Source organism: Dermacentor albipictus, chromosome 2 (assembly GCF_038994185.2).
Source record: "Dermacentor albipictus isolate Rhodes 1998 colony chromosome 2, USDA_Dalb.pri_finalv2, whole genome shotgun sequence".
Lineage (NCBI taxonomy): Eukaryota > Metazoa > Arthropoda > Arachnida > Ixodida > Ixodidae > Dermacentor > Dermacentor albipictus.
The window spans coordinates 206,268,421-206,289,927 of NC_091822.1; the positions used below are offsets into that span (position 1 = coordinate 206,268,421).

General features: G+C 48.7%; 1 protein-coding gene across 1 annotated transcript in view; it reads right to left on the reverse strand.

The window, feature by feature from the left end:
• The window catches only part of Prp8 (pre-mRNA processing factor 8), a 397,724-nt gene that overhangs the window by 266,463 nt on the left and 109,754 nt on the right, over positions 1-21,507 (reverse strand). Inside the window, exons 8-9 of the mRNA XM_065433711.2 lie at positions 19,998-20,103; positions 6,292-6,485 (exon numbers count right to left, since the gene is read on the reverse strand). Of these exons, the coding sequence (XP_065289783.1) occupies positions 6,292-6,485; positions 19,998-20,103 (300 nt within the window). The remainder of the gene's footprint in view (positions 1-6,291; positions 6,486-19,997; positions 20,104-21,507) is intronic.

Sequence of the window (21,507 nt, forward strand, 5' to 3'; positions counted from 1 at the left end):
CGCGCCTGCTCTTCCACGAGTGCTAGCGTGGACATCTTGGTCTCATTTGAAAGGCGCGACTTTTCCCTTCAAATTCCCGCCAGAACAGGCCCCCTTCAGTCATTGGCCACTTAGAAAATGCGCAGCAAAAAAAAGGTACAGTGGAATCTCGATGATACGATCACAGCTAATACGAATTTCCAGATACGAATTTTTCTGTGCTAAAGAACGGTTGTTACAAATAAATTTTCGACCCACGTCGGTTGATATGAAAATTACCAAAGTCAGTTTGGAAATTCTAAAGTGTGCTTGGCGAAAGCCAGATGCTGCTGCCGTCTGTGCTCCACTTCCCTGGCTTTGCTGTTCGGTGACAGCCATTCGCTGCTGCCATCTGCACTACAATTCATTCACTTTGTGTTCGGCGATATCGCCTGTCGCTGCTGCCGCTTTCGTTCTGCTTCCCTGCCTTTGGTACCTAGCGATCTAATCAGTCGCAGTTGGCGTTTCCGTTCTGCCTCCCTTGCTTTCGCATCTGGTGACATGTTCAGTCGTCGCATGCGCATTCGCTCCTTGTTCTTCTGTCGTTAGGTGTAGGGGGAATCCGGTGTCCGCTGCCGCTTCCCCGAACCGCTCGGCGCGGAATCACTGGGCCGCTTCGGGGCAATGCATCTCACTCACTCGACCGCAACGAGACGTCTGAGCGGCGGTGCAGCTGCCACCGCTGACGCGCGCGCGCCCTCATTCTACAGCTACTGTGACGTCACGGTTGCTATGCGCAGCTGCGCCCTCCACCGGCGCGCTGGACAGCGCGGAGGCCGCGACTGGGCGCGAAAGAGTTTGAAGTTTAGTTTGAAGCGGTGGCGCTTTTGTTGCTTTTGTGCTTTTCCTCCTTTTCCACGTGCCATCGGACGGAGTAGCTGCTGTGCTTTGGGACGCATTCTTTGTGTTAGACGTGTGCGACGGCCAAGGACCACCACCGGCGGCTGAAACGCTGCACGCGCTCGAAGTTCTGACGCATGCTATGGCCGCGGATGAAATCAGCAACGACACGTGCACGCGTTTTTATGGATTTGAACAAAGTCTGCTAAGTGACCTGACAAAGAAAAAGAAGCAGAAGGACATTAGACTTTTTCTTCAAGAAATAAATGCTTTCTACGTATATGTGCCTGAGTGAGTTCCCCTCTGACTCTTTAATACAGCTAGTTTTATTTGTTTCGATGATACGAATATTTTTCGTGACACCGTGAGATTCGTATCATCAAGATTCCACTGTACAAGAACGCCCTCCTATTCGTCATTCGGTGCATGTGACTTGAGCTTGCCACCCGATCGGCGGAACTGCATGGCGATCGTCTGCTCCACGATTGGAGCCGCACATTGAGGTGCACCATCTTGCCCCAGTGTCAACGCGATGTCTGAAACGAAGCGCAAATTTCGAACGCGGCACACGTTTGGTGCGCAAGAAGTGCAACGGGCACTCATCAAAAACTTCAAAAAACGCTGCTCAACACTGCAAAATGCCCATGATACCACAACCTCAGCGTCCGATGCCGAAGTCGTCGATGCAGCAACGGCAGGCCTAACGAACACATCGGCTGCTGCGGATACTGTGACAAGTCCGTCTGCCGTGGACCCTTCGACCAGCGCTCGCGTACGGCAAGATACAATCTACCGGCAACCCTCCAAGTGGGAGGAGGAGGAAGCAAAAGCCAAAGCAAAGCTATCGGAGTTGTCTTCCACTCCAGCGACGGAGAGGAAACGCGAGTTTGTGGGTGACAGTACCAAAGATGCACTTCGCCCGCCTGATGGGACTACGTTTACGATTGTGGGTTTGTGTGCTGTGAACACTTTATTAACGTTTGCAAACTGCAACAGCTTCAGTGGTGCCTTACAAATCGTCGGAGACGAGCAGGAATACGGACTCGCTGTGAAGCTGCGTTTTATGTGCGCAAAGTGTGGTGAGATTGCGTCAGTGTGGAGCTCGCTGCGCATTCACAGTGCTGAACGAATGAAACTATTTGCTGTGAACACTTGGGCTACGCATGCCATGCAGGCAATGGGGAACCGACAGACTGTGTTCAATGACGTTTTCTCGTTGATGGGCATCAGCCGTCAAGCTCTTCACACGAAAACGTGGCAGGGCTACGTGAAGACGAAGTTGACGCCAGCGGCCGATCGCGCGGAGCGCAATCCGACGAGCGACTGCGTGCGGTCGGTTCGCGAACATTACGCCGAACTGAACGTGGGTCTTACTGGGAACATCGTGGTGTCGTATGACGGGTCATGGATGACCCACAGTCATACGTCCCATATCGGCGTCGGCACCGTGATCGTGTTGTTCAGCAGACGTGTGCTCTACTTTGTTGTATTGAGCAATTTCTGTGCTGGGTGCGAGTCGGGGCCTCAGGAGAGTGACCCTTCCTTGGAGCCTGGAAGAATGGCCACAAGTGTCAGAACACTAATAAGAAAGCTGGGGTGATGGAGGTGGAAGCTGCCCTCATCCTTTTCAGGCGATCATTGGAGCGGCACAATCTGCGGTATACAACGGTGCTTTGTGACAGGGACAGCCGCAGTTACCTCGCTTTACAAGATGATGAAGTGTATGGGTAAATCCCAATTAAAAAAGAGGACTGCGTGAATCACATGCAAAAGCGCGTGGGGGCGGCTTTGCGCAACTTGGTGGCAAAACACAGAGGCCCTGGACATGAGAGTATTGGTGGAAAGAGCCGCTTGACAGCAGACTTGATCTCCAAGTTAACCTCATACTATGGATGGGCTCTGAAGGCCCACAAAAGAGATGTAGATGCCACTCAAAACGCAGTGATGGCCACATATCATCACATTACATCAAATGATGATGTGGCTAATCACACTCTTTGTCCATCAGGCCCAAACTCCTGGTGCAAGCAAAATGCTGCAGCGGCCAAGGGTGAGCCCGTTCCAAAACATCCTCAAAAGGTTCCTCCTCATGTGTGCAAGTGTTTATGTCCCATATATGAACATCTTTCAGACAAGAAACTGCTGTAACGTGGCCAGCGTGGTAAATGCAAAATAACGAAAGCCTGCGTTCAATGATCTGGGCGCTGGCACCAAAAGACCGGCATGCTTCTTTATTCACGGTGGAGGCTGCTGTGGCAGAGGCAGTATTAAAGTTCAATGCAGGCAATGCAAGGGCCTCAAAGGACATAGTGAAAGAACTACGTCTAAATCTGAGCGAGCAAAGTCGCACCCTCATGGCCAAGAAAGATAGGGGTCGAATGGCAGCATCAGCCAAGAAATGCAAAACATCAGAAAATTTGCGCCAGTCCCTCAAAAAGCAGCACACAGGGGCTCGGAGTTAGCAGGACTACATGCCTGGTGCCTACTGAGCTGTTCCAGCTATAAATTTGTAAATAAAGTATGGTTTTGCACCTTTTCTCACTTATCTCAAAACATGTTTTTGGGTCACTTCACTAGACTGTCGGAGTGATATCTCATGATCTAGAACAGCTAGAGCACTAATTCTTTCTTTAGCAGAAAGCCTAATCTGCATATTACAAAGTGCTGAGAGCAGCATTTCAAATTTGTCTGCATGTATATTTCCATTTTATTAATTTTCTTTTGGTGTGGTAGCCTTAGGTCAAGGAAAGAATTTTGATCACCAGCAGAATGGCTAATTAGAATTTCATTTGAAAACTTTTTGTGGCATTGCAGTTATTGCACATTATAGCATCTAGCTATGCAATAATATTCACTTTCTGCTGAGCAGTTTTTTTTTTTTTTCATTGTCTCTGGAAACAATACAGTGGCAGCATTGTCAATCTCCTGCACTAATGAACCCTCAAGAAAAATTATTGCATATTTGAAATCAGCATGAGAAACTAAGTAAGCTTGTTTATTTTCATCAGATTTGGCCATAAGATGCAGGAAATAATCTCCACAACCCATGTCCCCTTTAATCTGATGTTCACTGATTGTCCTGTTTCACTGATATATTGTTTCTTACAAAAGGGACATTCAAGCATATAAATCGCATTTGCACTTGTACAAGTGAAGCTAGATTTGACTACATGTGTATAACTATTTGCAGTGCCCAGGTTCAAACTCTGAAGGTTTTGCACCTGGGGCGACAACATGCTTTTATTACGGGGGAATGCTGTTGGCTGACTTTTGTGCACACTAACATGTCTTTAACGTTCCTGTTGCGGCAATAGGTAACCCTAGGTACATCCTGGAACGCTTTTCTTAGATGCTCGTTACTTGATAACATTGGGTGGTATTTTAGTAGGATGTTGTTTATGTTTGGGAGTGCATTAGAATATTTTGTTATAAAGGCCGCCGGTTTGTCAGATTCTGGTGTGGGCTGTTTCTTCGTCAAATTTCCGTTCTGAACTAGAAAGAAAATACCTTATGTCTTAACTTATGGATCATACCTTATCCATAAGTTCAAGACATTGCAACCAATAGGCATAAACATTTCGAAGGGAGCTTTAGAGACTATTCGCTATGCTAAATTTCAAGCTATAGGCAACACTTAGTTTGGTTTCTTAGCGTTTTTCTTTCCTCTTCTTTCCTTTTTTTTTTTCAGCCGGCGTTTCAGACGCCATTGACACGCCGGCTAACACGTGGGCGTTGACATGTGATTGACGGACGGCCAAGCCCCTGGCCTTGTGCACAGCATTCCTTTATTCGCGATTCGACACGCTAACAAGCTTCGCCCATTGCCGCACCCACCCGCCTTACACCCTCTCCCCTTTAGAAGAACCCCACGTATATATACTGCGACGAGGAAAGCATATGTCGCCTTGAAGAAGACAAGTCCACTTGTCAAAACGTTGGCTCCTGGTTTCACCTTGTTCTCGTTTTGCTCATTGTCATGAATTTCCATCTCCCGCCTTCCCCGTGTTTTCCCTAAATGAACAGAGGTCATTTTTGTTGACACTTTCAGCATTACATGTACCACTCATATTGTACTGAATAAAGCTTCTCTATAGTCTGCATTATCCATTCTTTGACACATTACATTTAGCACTCATAACCTACCAGGGGTGTCCCGAAACTGGATTTTGCAGAACCAAGGGATTTTGCGAACTGTAGTTAAGGCTTTTTGCAAGCAGTCAGAATAAACCAGACTCTACCTCATTTTAGCCCATTCACTATAACAGTATCTTGATTTAGAGAATAGATATTGCATTGTACTTTGGACTTAACAGAGCCATCACATCCCACATTTACATTTTGGCCTCTGGTAGTTTGTGCGACAGATGAGCACACGACAGATGCAACACGAGCTACAACCTGAGAGCCACGTCCAAATTTAGTGGACTGCCTGGTTGACATTTGTTGCCAAGGGATGATGATATTGGCCATTTAAACGGCACATTGTAATTGACATGTGGGGCATGTTCACATGTGATTTGTAGTTCAGGCATGTTGATGTCGGCACTGTGCAGTTTCGATACAGCCTTGTATGCTACGGCACTGCATCAGTTTATACCCAACACAAAAAAATGCGACAAATGTTTTGACGTGCATGAGGGACACCGCTATAATACATGCAGGATGATGCTAGCATGTTGACTTAAAGGGACACTAAAGCGAAACAATAAATCAGTTTAGACTAATGAAGCATCGCTTGAGAACCCTGAAGGCAGTCATTTAAAAACAAATACTTTGATTATTAGATGAGAAAATGAAGGTCGAAGTATCAGTATTTGAATTTCGCGCCGAAACCCAAGCGCCGGTACGTCAGCGTGACGTCAGGGATTCCAAAGTATGTTTTCGCATTTGGGCCGCATTAGCTGAATAATGGATTCCGAAACTTGCCATGTTCAATATTTGGTTCCTTTAGAACACGATGTAGTCAATCTGTACCGCTATATATAATTAGCAGGCCCTAGAAGATGGCATCAAAATCCAAGACGTCACAGCCCCCAGGGGCGGAAACTTAAGTAGGCGTCGCCACCCGTATGTCATTCTTGCGCTTTTTCTGGCTTGCCAAACGTCTCATCGTTGTAAGAGTGGTGTTTTTGGTGTTGTAGAACGGCAATTTAGCGATGCAGAAGAAATCATTTTTCCCTTTAGTGTCCCTTTAAGTGTTGCGATAGGTACATCGAAAATTATTCTGCAGAGCCAGAGACTCACGACTGTTGTGCACAAATGATCTTACATGCATACAACACTTGGTTTGAATGCCAGTCAACCTATGTCCTTAAAAAATAAGATATACAAAACCGTGGACATCTGCCAAGACTTTCAGACATGGTGCAGAGCAAGTGTGAATCAAAGGCAACCCCAGTAATTAGTATGAGTCACAGAGATGATGACACTTACCAGGACTTCACCAAAGGAATATCAATGGCACGACGAGTGCGGTCTGAGCGCAGGTTGAATGGCCGTGGAGCCCAGAGCAGGGCAATACCGTTGGCTGTGTTGTCTGTGTATAATGGGCAATCCTGAAGGAAAGGCTGCACATGCTCAGGTAGCTCAAACTCCTCCTCATCATCAGGCAAGGGGTCCACAGTTTGCTGCAGCAGCAAAATGGGGTTATGTACATCCCTGTGCATTTAGACAAAACCGCTGAACAGATTTGACCTTCCAGAATGAGAAGCTTGTACAGCATCATGCTGCCTGCTGATTACTCCAGTGTCACAGGCACCCACAAGGTAACTCGACACCCTCAATGACATCGTATCCTGCAGTGGTAACCAACCAATCCCTACACTGCAACAGTTTCCACCTGATGGGTTGATTTCTCAAAAATATGTTTCTAGTAATTAAAGTTGGGTACTGGGATTTCAAATCAACAAAGTACAGGGATTTACAATCAAGAACCGTAAGTATACACCCAATTAACTTGAAGTCATCAAACTAGAAAAGATATCGAGGTCATGAGTTGCAAGACAAGAAAAGCTAAACACAATTCAGAATTTTACAGTACCAGTTATCCACAATGAATTCTGAAGTTCTCACTCTGTCTGACCTTGAGGGATATGTATCAGTTCATGACAAGATGTCAAGTTTCTCAGTGAAGCCAAAGCAATTGAAATACCCCTCCAGATATTGTTACGGGGATATTGGGAGTACAGACAGACTGCATTTACAATATATATGCAAGCCGAGTCAATGCAGTCAAGATGGCTGGCCAGCAACAGCATGCAGCACCCAGCATCTCGCCATCTTCTTTTTTTCTTCTTTTATCCTTCCATAACAGGACCCCCAGGTGCTGAAACGCCGTCTAGGCGCATGTTAGGTGAAGCATGCGCAGCAGGATCAGGAGGATCCACAGGGTGATGAGAGAGGCAGTCAACGTCCTCGTGCTGACGTCCAGACTTGTAGTTGACAATAAATGAAAATTCCTGGAGCCGCGTAGCCCAGCGACCAAGCCGTCCTGTCGGGTCCCTGAGGGAAGACAGCCAGCAGAGGGCATGGTGGTCTGTAACGACCAGGAACGTGTGGCCGTACAAATATGGCCGGAACTTGGCGACAGCTCAAGCTAAAGCCAAGCACACCCGCTCGGTGATGGAGTAATTTCTCTCGTCAGGTGACAGCAGGTGGCTGGCGTAAGCTATTATGCACTCTGTACCATTCTGCTGGTGGGCGAGAACAGTGCCGATGCCATGGCCGTCTGTGTCAGTGTGGACTTCGGCCGGTGCAGATGGATCAGAATGGGCAAGTATGGGAGGGGTTGCCAGAAATCCGATGAGAGCGGCGAACGTGCGAGCTTGCTCAGGGCAGCATGAGAATGACATGTTCTTCTTTAGAAGATCTGTCAAAAGCCGAGCAATGTTGGCAAAGTTTTTGACAAAACAGCTAAAGTAAGAACACAAGCCTACGAAGCAGCGCATGTCAGAAGCAGAACGTGGCACAGGGAAACTGCGTACGGCGCAAACTTTTTCTAGATCTGGTTGGACACCGGATGCACCAACGAGGCGTCCCAACACAGTAATCTGACGGCGCCCAAACTGATACTTCGTGGAGTTCAGTTGACGGCCTGCCTTTCAGAAGACTGCAAGAATGGCAGCGAGTCAGGTAAGGTCGCTGCTGAACGTGGGAGAAAAAAACATTAACGTCGTCAAGGTAATAGAGACAGGTGGTCCATTTGCAGCCTCACAGAAGAGTCCATCATACGTTCAAATGTCACAGGAGCATTGCATAGGCCAAAAGGCATGGTTTTCAACAAGAAGTATTTAGCTCCATGCAAGCAGTCCAAGGCGTCATCGATGCGTGGTAGTGGGAGGCTGTCTTTTCGGCTGATCTTGTTTAAATGGCGCAATCGACACAAAAACGCCAGGCACCATCTTCTTTTTTTTTTCACAAGGACAACAGGCGAAGCCGAAGGGCTGGCTGATAGTTCGGTGACCCCTTTGCGGAGCATTTTGTCCACTTCTGACTGCATGACTCCACGTTCAGCATGCAATACACAATAGGGATGCCGACGAATAGGATTTGTGTCAAGTGTTTATACAGTGGTGAACAATAGATGTTTGGCCTAAAGGCCTGTCGGCAAAATCAAAGATGTCACTATACGATTCGAGCAGGAGACGTACGTTTATGGCCTGTGCAGAAGTGGGGTCAGGTGCAATCATTTTTGCAAACTCGTTAAGAAACCAGAGCTGTGAGCTGCAATTGGCACTGATAAACCACTCTTGGCATTTGTGGGGATGCATGACTCTCGCACGTCCCCTCATGTTTTTCCCGCATAGCGCGTCTCCTGTAATCCGGCTTCGCCGCGCATGCGGCAGTCTGAGTGGTACAAGCGCGGTGCGAGAGATGGCGCAAGTGTCGCGCCGCTGCGGGGTTACTTGGGTGCAGGAAAGACAAGGTGTGCTCGCTTGGGTTCGAGACGGCAACCGGTGCGGACGTGCCGTGCCGCGCTAGGCCGACCCATGCTTCTGCGAGACCGTCTCGCGTGGCCGACTTGGAATGCACCGCCGTTCGCGTGAGAGTACGCGCGAACGACCAGGCGTTGGGATCCAGCATGGGGCGAACACATTCGCTCGCTATCAGGTCGCGGTGAGTCGGACTTTTAGATTTGTCGCGCGCCCATCGGCATGTTTTGTGGATAGCAACTCGGCTAGCAGGCATTGATTTATGAAAGGTGCAATAAATGCCCTTGTGGTTGTTTGTACTACTGTGTTGTCGTTCCTTTGTCCCAAGAGCACGGGAGGAGAACCCCACATCTGGCGCCCAACGTGGGGCCACCCCCACACGTTAAGACTCTCAATGTCAAATTCGGAATTAATAGAAATGCTCGCCAAGACCATCCCAGCCGGAAGAACTTGAGGGTACAGGCTGCAATTCAGAAGTGGAAGGATGGCGTCATTATTAGTAACCGTGACCAGCGTATGCGGAACAGCAACATTCCAGTTCAAAAGCACGTCGACAATGGGGGGAAGCACATATTCACTGTCAGGAACCTGTAGCTGTGCGGTCAAAGCAACATCAATGACTGCCTCGGGTACAGATACACATGTTGAAGCGAACAAAAGTGCGGTGGGGCAGTGCTCGAAGCATCGGCAAGTTGGGGCAGGTCCAACTGAAGAACGCCGCTTTCGCAGTCGATCAGAGCGGAATGATGGGATAAAAAGTCCAATCTAAGGATAATGTCATGAGGGCAGTTGTCGATCACAGCAGAGAAAAAAGAAGTAGGGCGGCCGGCTATACTTAAACGCGCAGTACACATTCCAAGAATAACCAGCATGCGGCCGTCGGCCACACGAAGCACTCGGGCAGCTGCTGGAAGGAGAACGTTTTTTAAACGTCTACGTAGGCTAGCACTGATCATAGATACGTGGGCTCTGGTGTCGACGTGTGCTTGGACAAGTACACCATCTATTTTAACATCAATTACATTTCTCTTTGTGAGCACAGACAGGATTTGCTGTAGTAGCAGGTAATGCAGCACCACCTCCGAGGGCTGCATTTCTTAGTTTTCCACAACGGTGCGGCCAAAAGCCACAGGGGACGAAGGGCAACATGGCTGCGGCAAACAGAAAGATGGGTGATGTGTTTTCAAAGAACGAGACTGGTATCCGCACGGCGATGGCGAGCGACTGTACCACGTGTTCCTAGCAGAGTTGCCGGTGCTGTTAGACTCGGTAGTGGGCGAAACGTTGCGGGCACCTCCATGAAAACAGCTCGGGTAGGTCGGCGTGCGAGGCGTTGAGGACCCCAAGTCGCAAACAGTATCGGGTGACATGACCAATGCAGCAACAAGTGAAACATATCGGCTGGTTGTCCGCAGTTCTCCCCTCAGTTGGGTTGCAATAACATGGAGAGAAGCGTCGGGGTGGAGCGAAAACGGATGGGTGTTCGTTGGCTTTGGGGTTGGCGACAGCACAGACAGAATGTAGACTAATGTTTTCAATTTTCTGCCGAATGATTGCTTGTACGAGGGGAACTGAAAACTGGGTAGCATCAGGGCTATGCGAACAGAAAGTTGTGGGCGCTATCACATCCAGTTCACGGCAAACGATTGCCACCATGTCCTCTGATGGCGACGCATGCTGCTGTGTGGGTTGATCTTTACAGGTCGACGTTGCGGCAGTATTGGGATGTCTGGTGAATGGTTGCAGAACGTGTCGGATTTTGGCCTGCTCGATTTGTTGGCACTCTATGATGGTAGCATCAATTGTAGAGCAGCTTTTGCACATGAGCAGACTAAATCCGTCGTCAGCAATTCCCTTGAACATGTGCCCGACCTTTTCAGCTTCTGTCATGTCGTGATCGGCTTTACGACAAAGCGTCAGCATGTCCTGGATGTACTAGAGATGGAACTCCGTGGGGGATTGGGCACGAGAGGCGAGTTCCTGCTTTGCGGCAATTTTACGGCCAGCTGGTTAGCTCCTTTTCATGGTTTTCGTACCACACCTTTGCCGTACCTCTTGGGTAGAGCGTAAAGTCCCATCTGTTGATTCCACTCACACGTTCGTACTTTGCCACCGACTCTTGAACATTAGTGACATTAGTCCCGCAGAAAGTTCCGGGACCCTTCGGCAGCACAACCATAACCGAAGCGGACAGCGACGCAGTTGGCGGCGGCGATGTTGGAGGCGGCAGCAACATTAATCCCTCGTGCTCACAGTCATTCATGGTGGGGACGGCAATGCGACTTCCACTGCGGAGCTCCATTTCCAGCCGTGGTACCCAGAACCTCCCACCAACACTCCCAACCCAACATCATAACAATATAAAAGGAGTTTCACAACACATGGCGCCAAAGATCACAACGAAGCATTAAAATTTGCAACTTCGCTAATATTTCAAGATACGCTCATTTTAGTTTTCAAGAATTTCCTCAGGGGTTATGTGCTGCACTGGCCTTCGAGATCTCCCCGGCTCAATCTCGGGCGTCATGCCTAGGCCATGCATTCCCTTGTTCCTCTCCCTGTGGCAACCACAGGGGCTGGCAGCTGAGCGTGGCATGCGAGATCGCATTGGCACGGCTGCAATCTCGGAGGCCACGAGCCGGCCGAGCCACCCCGGAGCGGCGAAGTTCGTTGGCCTCTTCAATCACACAGCAGCCGGAGCACTGTGTTGTGTGCCACTTACGTGCTGCCCAACCACTAGCCAAATGGAAGGTGAATGCGAAAGACCATCACAATGGAACAGAAGGCAGCTAGCTAAAGGCTGGTGCATCACGTGCAAAGTCGTGCACGTGTTGTACAAGCTGGAAATTCTTCTGTTGTATTATTCAAATTTTAGTGCATGTGCAGCCGTGCAGCGGCTCTGCATGCCGCAAAGCTGTTTTCTTATTTCTGTGTTACAGATGTCCTCCCTATTAGGCATATATTATAGTATATGGCAATAATGGATACAATGAAGTTGCAAGTGTATATACTACACATTCATAACAAATTTGAAATTCCAATTTCAAATTTGCAAATTGCAATTTCAATTTGAAAGTTGAAATTGCATTGCAGTTGGCCTTTAATGACGACAAGTTCATGACTCTGTGCATTCATGCCTAGTTATAACATATAGGGGAGTACAACATTTCCAACACAGTGCTTTGCCATCTGGCCAACATTCTTGAGTGACTGAGCGCCCCGCCCCCCCTCCCAATTTAGAAATGGATATTAGCCTTACGGGTTTCATTACAGTACGTATAACATCCAACAGGGTCTCCTTCAATGCTGAACACAGCAAGAATGCATGTGACAACAGTCACAGTTTTGTACAGCATTGAGCAGCTGTGTGCAACTTGCAATTACACACCACCAAGGCTAAGGAGACGCCATCAACTTCTGAGGCACTGCTGCCCTTGGCATAGTTTAGTGCACTGTAGCTGATTGTTGTCAGCATATTTATTTCATCATCATCATCATCATCAGCCTGATTACGCCCACTGAAGGGCAAAGGCCTCTCCCATACTTCTCCAACTACCCCGGTCATGTACTAATTGTGGCTATGTTGTCCCCGCAAACTTCTTAATCTCATCCACCCACCTAACTTTTTGCCGCCCTCTGCTATGCTTCCCTTCCCTTGGAATCTAGTCCGTAACCCTTAATGACTATCGGTTATCTTCCCTCCTCATTACATGTCCAGCCCATGCCCATTTCTTTTTCTTGATTTTAACTAAGACATCAGAAACTCGCGTTTGTTCCCTCACCCAACCAGCTCTTTTCTAATCCCTTAACGTTACACCTATCATTTTTCTTTCCATAGCTCGTTGTGTCGTCCTCAATTTAAGTAGAACCCTTTTCGTAAGCCTCCAGGTTTCTGCCCCGTACGTGAGTACTGGTAAGACACAGCTATTATAAACTTTTCTCTTGAGGGATAATGGCAATCTGCTGTTCATGATCTGAGAATGCCTGCCAAACGCACCCCAGCCCATTCTTACTCTTCTGATTATTTCAGGCTCATGATCCGGATCCGCAGTCACTACCTGTCCTAAGTAGATGTATTTTCTTACCAATTCCAGTGCCTCACTACATATTGTAAACTGCTGTTCTCTTCCGAGACTGTTAAACATTACTTTAGTTTTCTGCAAATTAATTTTTAGACCCACCCTTCGGCTTTGCCTCTCCAGGTCAGTGAGCATGCATTGCAGTTGGTCCCCTCAGTTACTAAGTAAGGCAATATCATCAGCAAATCGCAAGTTACTAAGGTATTCTCCATTAATTCTTATCCCCAATTCTTCCCAATCCAGGTCTCTGAATACCTCCTGTAAACATGCTGTGAATAGCATTGGAGAGATCGTACCTCCCTGCCTGACGCCTTTCTTTATTGGGATTTTGTTGCTTTCTTTATGGAGGACTACGGTGGCTGTGGAGCTGCTATGATATTGTTACGTAGGAAGACGCAGACGACAAGCTATGTACAAATATATTTACAAGGAAAATACGCTGCGCTTGGCCAAGAGGCAACAGCCCGCGCTAGCTTCTAAATCGTCGTCGTCGTCTTCACACTGCTGGCCTTTCGTGATCGCACATATTGTGCCGTAGCACTACCCCCGGCTGCAAAAGCGCCGTCCCGGAGCGACTAAAGATCGGACTCGGAAGCAGTGTGGTAGGCCTTGAGCCTACTGACGTGTACCACATCACTAGATGCCACAGGAGAGGACGAGCTTGAGCCCACAGGAGCAATTTCGTAAGTCACAGGCGTCACCTGGCGCAGCACACGGTAGGGCCCTGTGTATCGCGAAAGAAGCTTCTCTGAAAGTCCGACGTGACGAGAGGGCGACCACAGGAGCACGAGCGCACCAGGTGAAAACTGTACGTCACGATGGCGGGCGTTGTACTGACACTGCTGAGTGGTCTGTGAGGCCGTAAGTCGAGCACGGGCAAGCTGGCGTGCATGGTCGGCGAGGGCGATGGCGTCGCGCGCATACTCGCTTGTTGAGACCGCAGCAGGAGGAAGTGCCGTGTCTAGGGGCAAGGTAGGTTCGCGACCGTACAGTAGATAAAAGGGAGAAAATCCGGCGGTGTCGTGCCGGGAAGAATTGTACGCAAATGCTACGTAAGGAAGGGCAATGTCCCAGTCGTGGTGCTCCTTGGAAACGTACTTGGCCAGCATATCGGTAAGAGTACGGTTCAACCGCTCTGTCAGGCCATTGGTTTGAGGATGGTATGAAGTAGTCAGTTTGTGTTGAATGGAGCAAGAACGCACAATGTCAGCGATAACTTTCGAGAGGAAGTTTCGACCACGGTCAGTAAGCAGCTGTCGCGGGGCGCCATGAAGCAAGATAATGTCACGCAAGAGAAAGTCCGCGACGTCAGTGGCACAGCTGGTAGGGAGAGCCCGAGTGATAGCGTATCGGGTGGCGTAATCAGTCGCGACGGCTACCCATTTGTTCCCAGAGGATGACGTGGGAAAGGGACCGAGCAGGTCTAATCCAACACGAAAGAACGGTTCCACAGGGACGGTGATCGGCTGGAGATGACCGGCAGGTAGCACCTGAGGTGTCTTCCGACGCTGGCAGGGATCACAGGCAGCAACATAGCGTCGAACGGAGCGAGCGAGACCAGGCCAATAGAAGCGGCGGCGGACGCGGTCGTACGTGCGGGCTACCCCAAGATGTCCTGCAGTGGGTGCGTCATGCATCTCAAAGAGCACAGTCTGTCGTAGATGTTTTGGCACGACAAGAAGAAGATCAGGGCCATCAGGGAGGAAGCTCCTTCGGTACAGAATGCCGCCCTGGAGGACATATCGGCGAACGGATGCATCGGTAGGTGTAGAGCGCAGACGCTCGATGAGTACTCGCAGCGATAGGTCTCGGTACTGCTCATCGGCGATGTTAGCGAAGGCAGACACAGAGAAAATGCCGTCGGCGGTACTACTGTCGGCGTCGTCAGGCTCGTCAACCGGGTAGCGAGACAGGCAGTCAGCGTCCTTGTGTAGTCGGCCAGATTTGTAGGTGACAGAGAACGAATATTCTTGGAGGCGTAAGGCCCAGCGACCAAGTCTTCCTGAAGGGTCTTTCAATGAGCATAACCAACAAAGCGCGTGATGGTCTGTGACAACGGAAAAGGATCGGCCATATAAGTATGGGCGGAATTTCGCAACCGCCCAAACTAGGGCAAGACAGTCACGCTTAGTGATGGAATAGTTGCGCTCCACGGGTGAGAGGAGCCTGCTGGCGTAAGCGATAACACGGTCGTGGCCACGCTGGCGTTGTGCCAGTACTGCTCCAATTCCATGACCGCTGGCATCAGTACGGACTTCGGTAGGTGCAGAAGGATCGAAATGGGCCAGAACGGGAGGCGTTGTGAGAATGTCGATTAGATGAGAGAATGCAGAGGCCTCGTTATCGCCCCACTGGAAAGGAGCGTCTTTTTTCAAAAGGTCGGTTAGTGGTCGTGCTATGGCGGCGAAATTCCTCACGAAACGGCGGAAGTACGAACAAAGGCCGATGAAGCTGCGCACATCCTTGACACACTTCGGAACAGGGAAGTGCGTAACAGCATGGATCTTGCCTGGGTCCGGTTGCACTCCGTTCGCGTCAACGAGATGTCCAAGGACGGTAATCTGACGACGGCCGAATTGGCACTTCGATGCGTTGAGTTGCAGACCGGCTCGCCGAAAAACGTCCAGGACTGCTGAGAGGCGCTCGAGGTGCGTAGCGAACGTTGGGGAGAATACGATAACGTCGTCCAAGTAGCACAAGCACGTGGACCATTTGAAACCGTGAAGAAGGGAGTCCATCATGCGTTCAAAAGTGGCAGGAGCGTTACATAGGCCGAACGGCATCACCTTGAATTGATAAAGACCGTCGGGTGTTACAAAGGCAGTCTTCTCGCGGTCGAGATCGTCCACGGCAATCGGCCAATAGCCGGAGCGAAGGTCAATAGAGGAGAAATAGCGAGCACCGTGGAGGCAGTCAAGGGCGTCATCAATCCGAGGTAGGGGATACACGTCCTTTTTGGTAACCCTGTTAAGGTGCCGATAATCCAAGCAAAAGCACCATGAGCCATCCTTCTTTTTTACCAGCACAACCGGTGACGCCCAAGGACTACATGACGGTTCAATAATGTTCTTGGCAAGCATTTTGCGAACTTCTGCGTGAATAACTTGACGCTCAGCTGGTGACACCCGATACGGGCGGCGATGAATAGGAGGGGCATCGCCGGTATTAATGCGATGTTTGACAGCTGTAGTTTGGGCTAAAGGACGATCGTTAAAGTCAAAAATATCGTGGTAGGAAAACAGAACGCGGTAGAGTTCACGAGCGTGCTCGGAGGGCAAGTCGGGGGCAATCATTTTCCGGCAGTCAGCGATGGTACAATTTGTCGACTGCGATGGGAGAGGAGTATCGGATGAAGTGTCGTCTACTGCAATGGATGCTACTGAGTGATCCTCGAATGAACAAAGCTGGGCCAAAGACATCCCACGTGGCAGCACTTGTGTCGTCAAGCCAAAGTTGACCACTGGCAGGCAGACGCAATTCGCCGTAATAGATAAAACTGTATGGGGTACTGTGATCCCGTGTGCAAGGAGGACGTCTGGCATAGGAGCCGCGATGTAGTGACCGTCGGGGACTGGTGGGGATGACACTAGGTCAACGTAGGTCAGTGCCGAAGGTGGCAAGCGAACGAAGTCGGCGGAAGTGAGGCGACTGGGGTGTGGTTCAGCAGGATCCAGAACAGGCAGGTAAAGGCGGAGAGCACTGGCGGAACAATCGATGAGAGCAGAATGTGCGGAGAGGAAGTCTAAGCCGAGGATGATGTCGTGGGGACAGTGGGCGATGACTGTGAATAGCACGATTGTTGAGCGATCGGCGAAGGAGACGCGGGCGGTACACATACCAATGACGGGGACTGTTCCGCCATCGGCGACACGGACAACAGGCGTCGTGGCGGGCGTGATAATTTTCCTGAGCCGGTTACAAAGGTCAGCGCTCATTACGGACAAATGCGCCCCAGTGTCTATGAGAGCAGACACAGAAACACCGTCGACTTGCACGTCAAGAAGGTTCAGATGAGTGGGCAAAGTCGGTAGAGGATTTGGCGGCGTAGGGGGCAATGCAGCGTCACCTCGAGGCGCTGCATCGTCTAGTTTTCCGGCTGGGAGCGGCGTCCGAAGGGAGTCGGCGAATAGGAGCGACGGGGCTGGGGAGAGCGAGATTGTCCTCGTTGGGGCGAAGGCGAACGAGAATAGGGGCGGTTCATTGCAGGAGAATCAGTGGCGGCATTATCGGAGCATGCGGCATAGGGACGAGAAGGGCCACCTGAGGGGCGAGAGTAGGCAGTAGAAGTAGACCAGATCGGGGAACTCCAGCGACTACGACAGTGCCGAGAAATGTGCCCGATGCGATGGCAGTGGAAACAAATAGGCTTGTCGTCAGCAGTGCGCCATTCAGATGGGTTGCGGAAACGTGGTGGGTAAGAAGATGCAGGACGGGGCGAAATCGAAGAAGCCGGGCGGGTATCAGGGCGATGGGCCGAGCAGATGGTGTGAAGACCCATGTTTTCAAACTCCTGGCGGACAACTGCCTGGATCAGTGAGACCGTGACTGCAGATGTGGGGGTGGGACTGGAGTCGAAGGCAGCCGGATAGGCGGCCTCGATCTCACGCCGGACGATCCTGGTAACATCGGCAGTGTTGTTGGGACGAGGAGCGTCGGCACAGGAAGATGTCGCTGGGGTGTTGGGCAGACGGGCAAACTGCTGGTCAATACGTCGGCTTTTGGCGAGTTCCAGGCGGCGGCACTCTTTTATAACAGCATCCACCGTGGCTACATTGTTGCAAACGAGCAAGTTGAAGGCGTCATCGGCAATGCCTATGAGGATGTGGGAAACCTTGTCTGACTCAGTCATGTGGGTGTCAACTTTGCGGCACAGAGCCAAGACGTCCTGAATGTACGTGACGTAGGGCTCCGTTGACGTCTGCACACGACCGGAAAGCGCCTTCTGCGCGGCAAGTTGGTGACCGTAGGGGTTGCCGAACAAGTCTCGAAGCTTTTGCTTAAGCGAATCCCAACTGGTCAGCTCATCTTCGTGCGTCCGATACCAAACTCGAGGTGTGCCACCGAGGTAAAAGACGACGTTGGCGAGCATAATAGTTGGGTCCCACCGGTTATTGCGGCTGACGTGTTCGTAAAGGCCGATCCAGTCCTCGACGTCTTCCCCATCTTTTGCCGAGAATACGCCAGGATCACGGGGAGCGGAGAGGGTGATGTAGGTCGTCGAAGTGGCAGCAGGTGTCGGAGCCGGTGGAGTCGGGTTGGCGTCGCCGGGAGCCATGAAGCTAGGCTCGACGTACCGTCCACTGCGAAGCTCCGTGACGAGGTACAGGGAACGTCCACCTCCAACAAATATGTTACGTAGGAAGACGCAGACGACAAGCTATGTACAAATATATTTACAAGGAAAATACGCTGCGCTTGGCCAAGAGGCAACAGCCCGCGCTAGCTTCTAAATCGTCGTCGTCGTCTTCACACTGCTGGCCTTTCGTGATCGCACATATTGTGCCGTAGCAATATCTTTAAGTATTTTTACATACGGCTCGTCTACACCCTGATTCCGCAATGCCTCCATGACTGCTGAGGTTTCGACTGAATCAAATGCTTTCTCGTAATCAATGAAAGCTATATATAAAGGTTGGTTATGTTCCGCACATTTCTCTATCACTTGATTGATAGTGATATCACTTGATGGATATTTATTTATTTATTCACATTACCTTACAGGCCCATTGAGGGGCATTGAGTAAGGGTGGCAACAGTAATTACATGACAAAAATGGCAAAGTGCAACATAGTTATACAATATTAACACGCAACAAATTCAGGTTATCACAGAATGCTTCAAGATTGGAGATGGATGCAATGTGATCCGGGAGACTCTTCCAATGTGCAATAGCTCTAGGTAGTAGTGATGAGTTAAATGTACATGGAACTAAGTGCGTTGTGAATTCGACGAGAAGTGCGCACAGGCGCATGAAGCAGCAAACAGTGAGTTATTACTGTAAATGTACCTGTGAAACAGACATAAAAGAGCAACGATGCGGCAACCTTCTAATGACTGAAATGCAAGGTCTTGTTTTATTTGGGTAATGCTTGAATGATAGTCAAAGTTGCCAGATATGAATCTGGCTGCCCTATTTTCAATAGCTTCCAACATACGGATTAGATAAACTTGATAAGGTGACCATTTGGATGAAGCGTATTCTAGTTGTGGGCGAAGATAAGTGAGATATGCTAATTTTCGTACATTAGAAGGCGCGTTGCACATGTTTCTATGCAAGTAGCCGAGAGATTGAGAAGCTTTGGATGAGACAATTATCACATGCGTTGTCCAGGATAAGTCTGATGTCCAGGATAAGTCTGACGGGGCAGTCGAAACTACAATATTATTAATCGAATAGTGAAACAATGAGTTAGTGCGCTTTCGACTAAACATGATTAACTTGCATTTGGAGGTATTAAGGGACATCTGCCAAGTTACGCACCATCTATGGGTTAGTTCAAGGTCATTTTGGAGAGTAAAATGATACATCGGAATGTTTATTATTGCGGTAGATGACGCAGTCGTCAGCGAACAACCAACTAAGGATAAAAGGTTAGCGGGCAAGTCATTGATGTATATTAAAGAGAGAAATGGACTGAGCACACTGCCTTTGGGGACACCGGACGTGACGTCACAAAGGTTAGTCGAAATGTTGTTGACCACTATAAATCGCCAACACGAAGACAAGAGGCTACGTAGCCACGAGACTGTTAATGAATCAATACAAAGGCAGACAATTTGGAAATCAAATGGCAATGAGGTACAGTATCGAACGCCTTAGCGAACTCAAGAAAGAGGCAATTGGTTTGATCGTTAAGAGTTAACGTTGAAGTGAAGGTCAGTCATGAATTCAAATAACTGAATGTCACATGCGTAGCTTTTTTTGAAGCCATGCTGATTAGAGAAAAGAAGTTATTTGATTCAAGGTGACCGTAGATATGAGAAGCTATAATATGTTCAAGTAATCCCATTTGGCATTAGTCTGCAGACAGTAAATGGCTCCATAGAACAGAACTACAAGATGCAGCCAGCCTATAAATGTTCTTCTTAGCAATGGCTCTTCACTGCTGGACAAAAGAAAGTCAGCTACCTTTGTGCCCTGACGATGTGCAATAGGGTTGATCAAGGGGTCAAAGTAGAATGCTGGCAGGTCAGGGTCTTCCGTCTTGATGTACACTACATTGGGGGTGTGATACCTGGAATTATAGTTAACATAATGACACATGATATTACAGCATGTTTCACGTAAAGCTTAACCTCTTACACTATGGTGTACCATATATGATACACCTGAAACAACATCTAATAGAACAGAAAAAAAAAAATCCATGAAACTTGCCTGGAATCTACATCCTCTCTAGCAATGAAACACATAGCAACAGTAGCACTGGAAATAACTGGTTATATATTATACATATAGTGTTACGGAAGGATGAAGGAAGAGAGGAATAAAAAAAAAGATCGGAGGCGCTGGCTGCTGCGTGTTGTTGGTGGTTAGCCATCTTAACTACCCTGACTCATCCTGTATATATATTGTAAATATAGTCTTTCTATACTTGCAACATCCCCGTAACAATATATATATATATATATATATATATATATATATATATATATATATATATATATATATATATATATATCCCAGCAGCTAACCACACCATGTGCAAAAAAGTTAATAATCAGATTATCTTCACAGTTTACGCTCTTGATATCGGCACACAAAACGTACTATGGTGTTAGCTGTTTATTTGTCTACTGTAATATTTTGAACGACAAAGACATTAGGGTGGCCGAATGAAGCAAGCATTTAATTGCTATATTGATTCAGCATGCAGTTATTAGCTGTATTTTGGAGGAAAGTAAAGATCTGTTTCCTTGCGAAAGAGCACAATTGATGGCAAGATATGTTTGTACAGGGCTATACTTTTTCTTAACACCATTACTGGTTAAAACTAGGCCAGAAAATGAAAATGCTCGCAGTGATTCCAATGACTATAGTGTGGTGCCTGCCATGTTCCAAGGGCTAATAACAATAGGAGCAACCAATAATTTTGGCAAAAGAGCAATAATATCTTTTTTCAGCTTGCGTCGAGCTCCTAATGAGTAGGCAAAGCGAAAAATGACATCTTGAAGTAGGTCGCCGACATTGCCTCTGCGTCGTGATGTGCTCGAGCCGAACATACAAACAATAATAATATAATATTGTACAGTGAAAGCTCGTTAATTCGAACTTCAATAATTCGAATTTATGGATAATTCCAACTGTACGATCTGGTCCGGCCAAGCTCCACAGAAGTCTATGTATAAAAAAGTCCGTTAATTCGAACGCGAGAAGGTTCCTTCACGGATAATTCGAACTACGCTCGCCTGGCACACGGCCAGAGAAACGCGCCTACTGCCTACACACAAGGCTGTATTGCCTCCGAAACGGAGAGAACGGCGAGAGAAGGCAAAATCGGAAAAAAATCTAACCGACGCGGGGTCAGCCAGAAGGCAGCGGCGGCTGCCGCCTCTCCGTTCTACGTAACCTCCGAGACTTCTTGCCCATTGCGAATCTCGGAGGCTTTGCAAATCTTGTACAGCTGCTAATGTTGTGT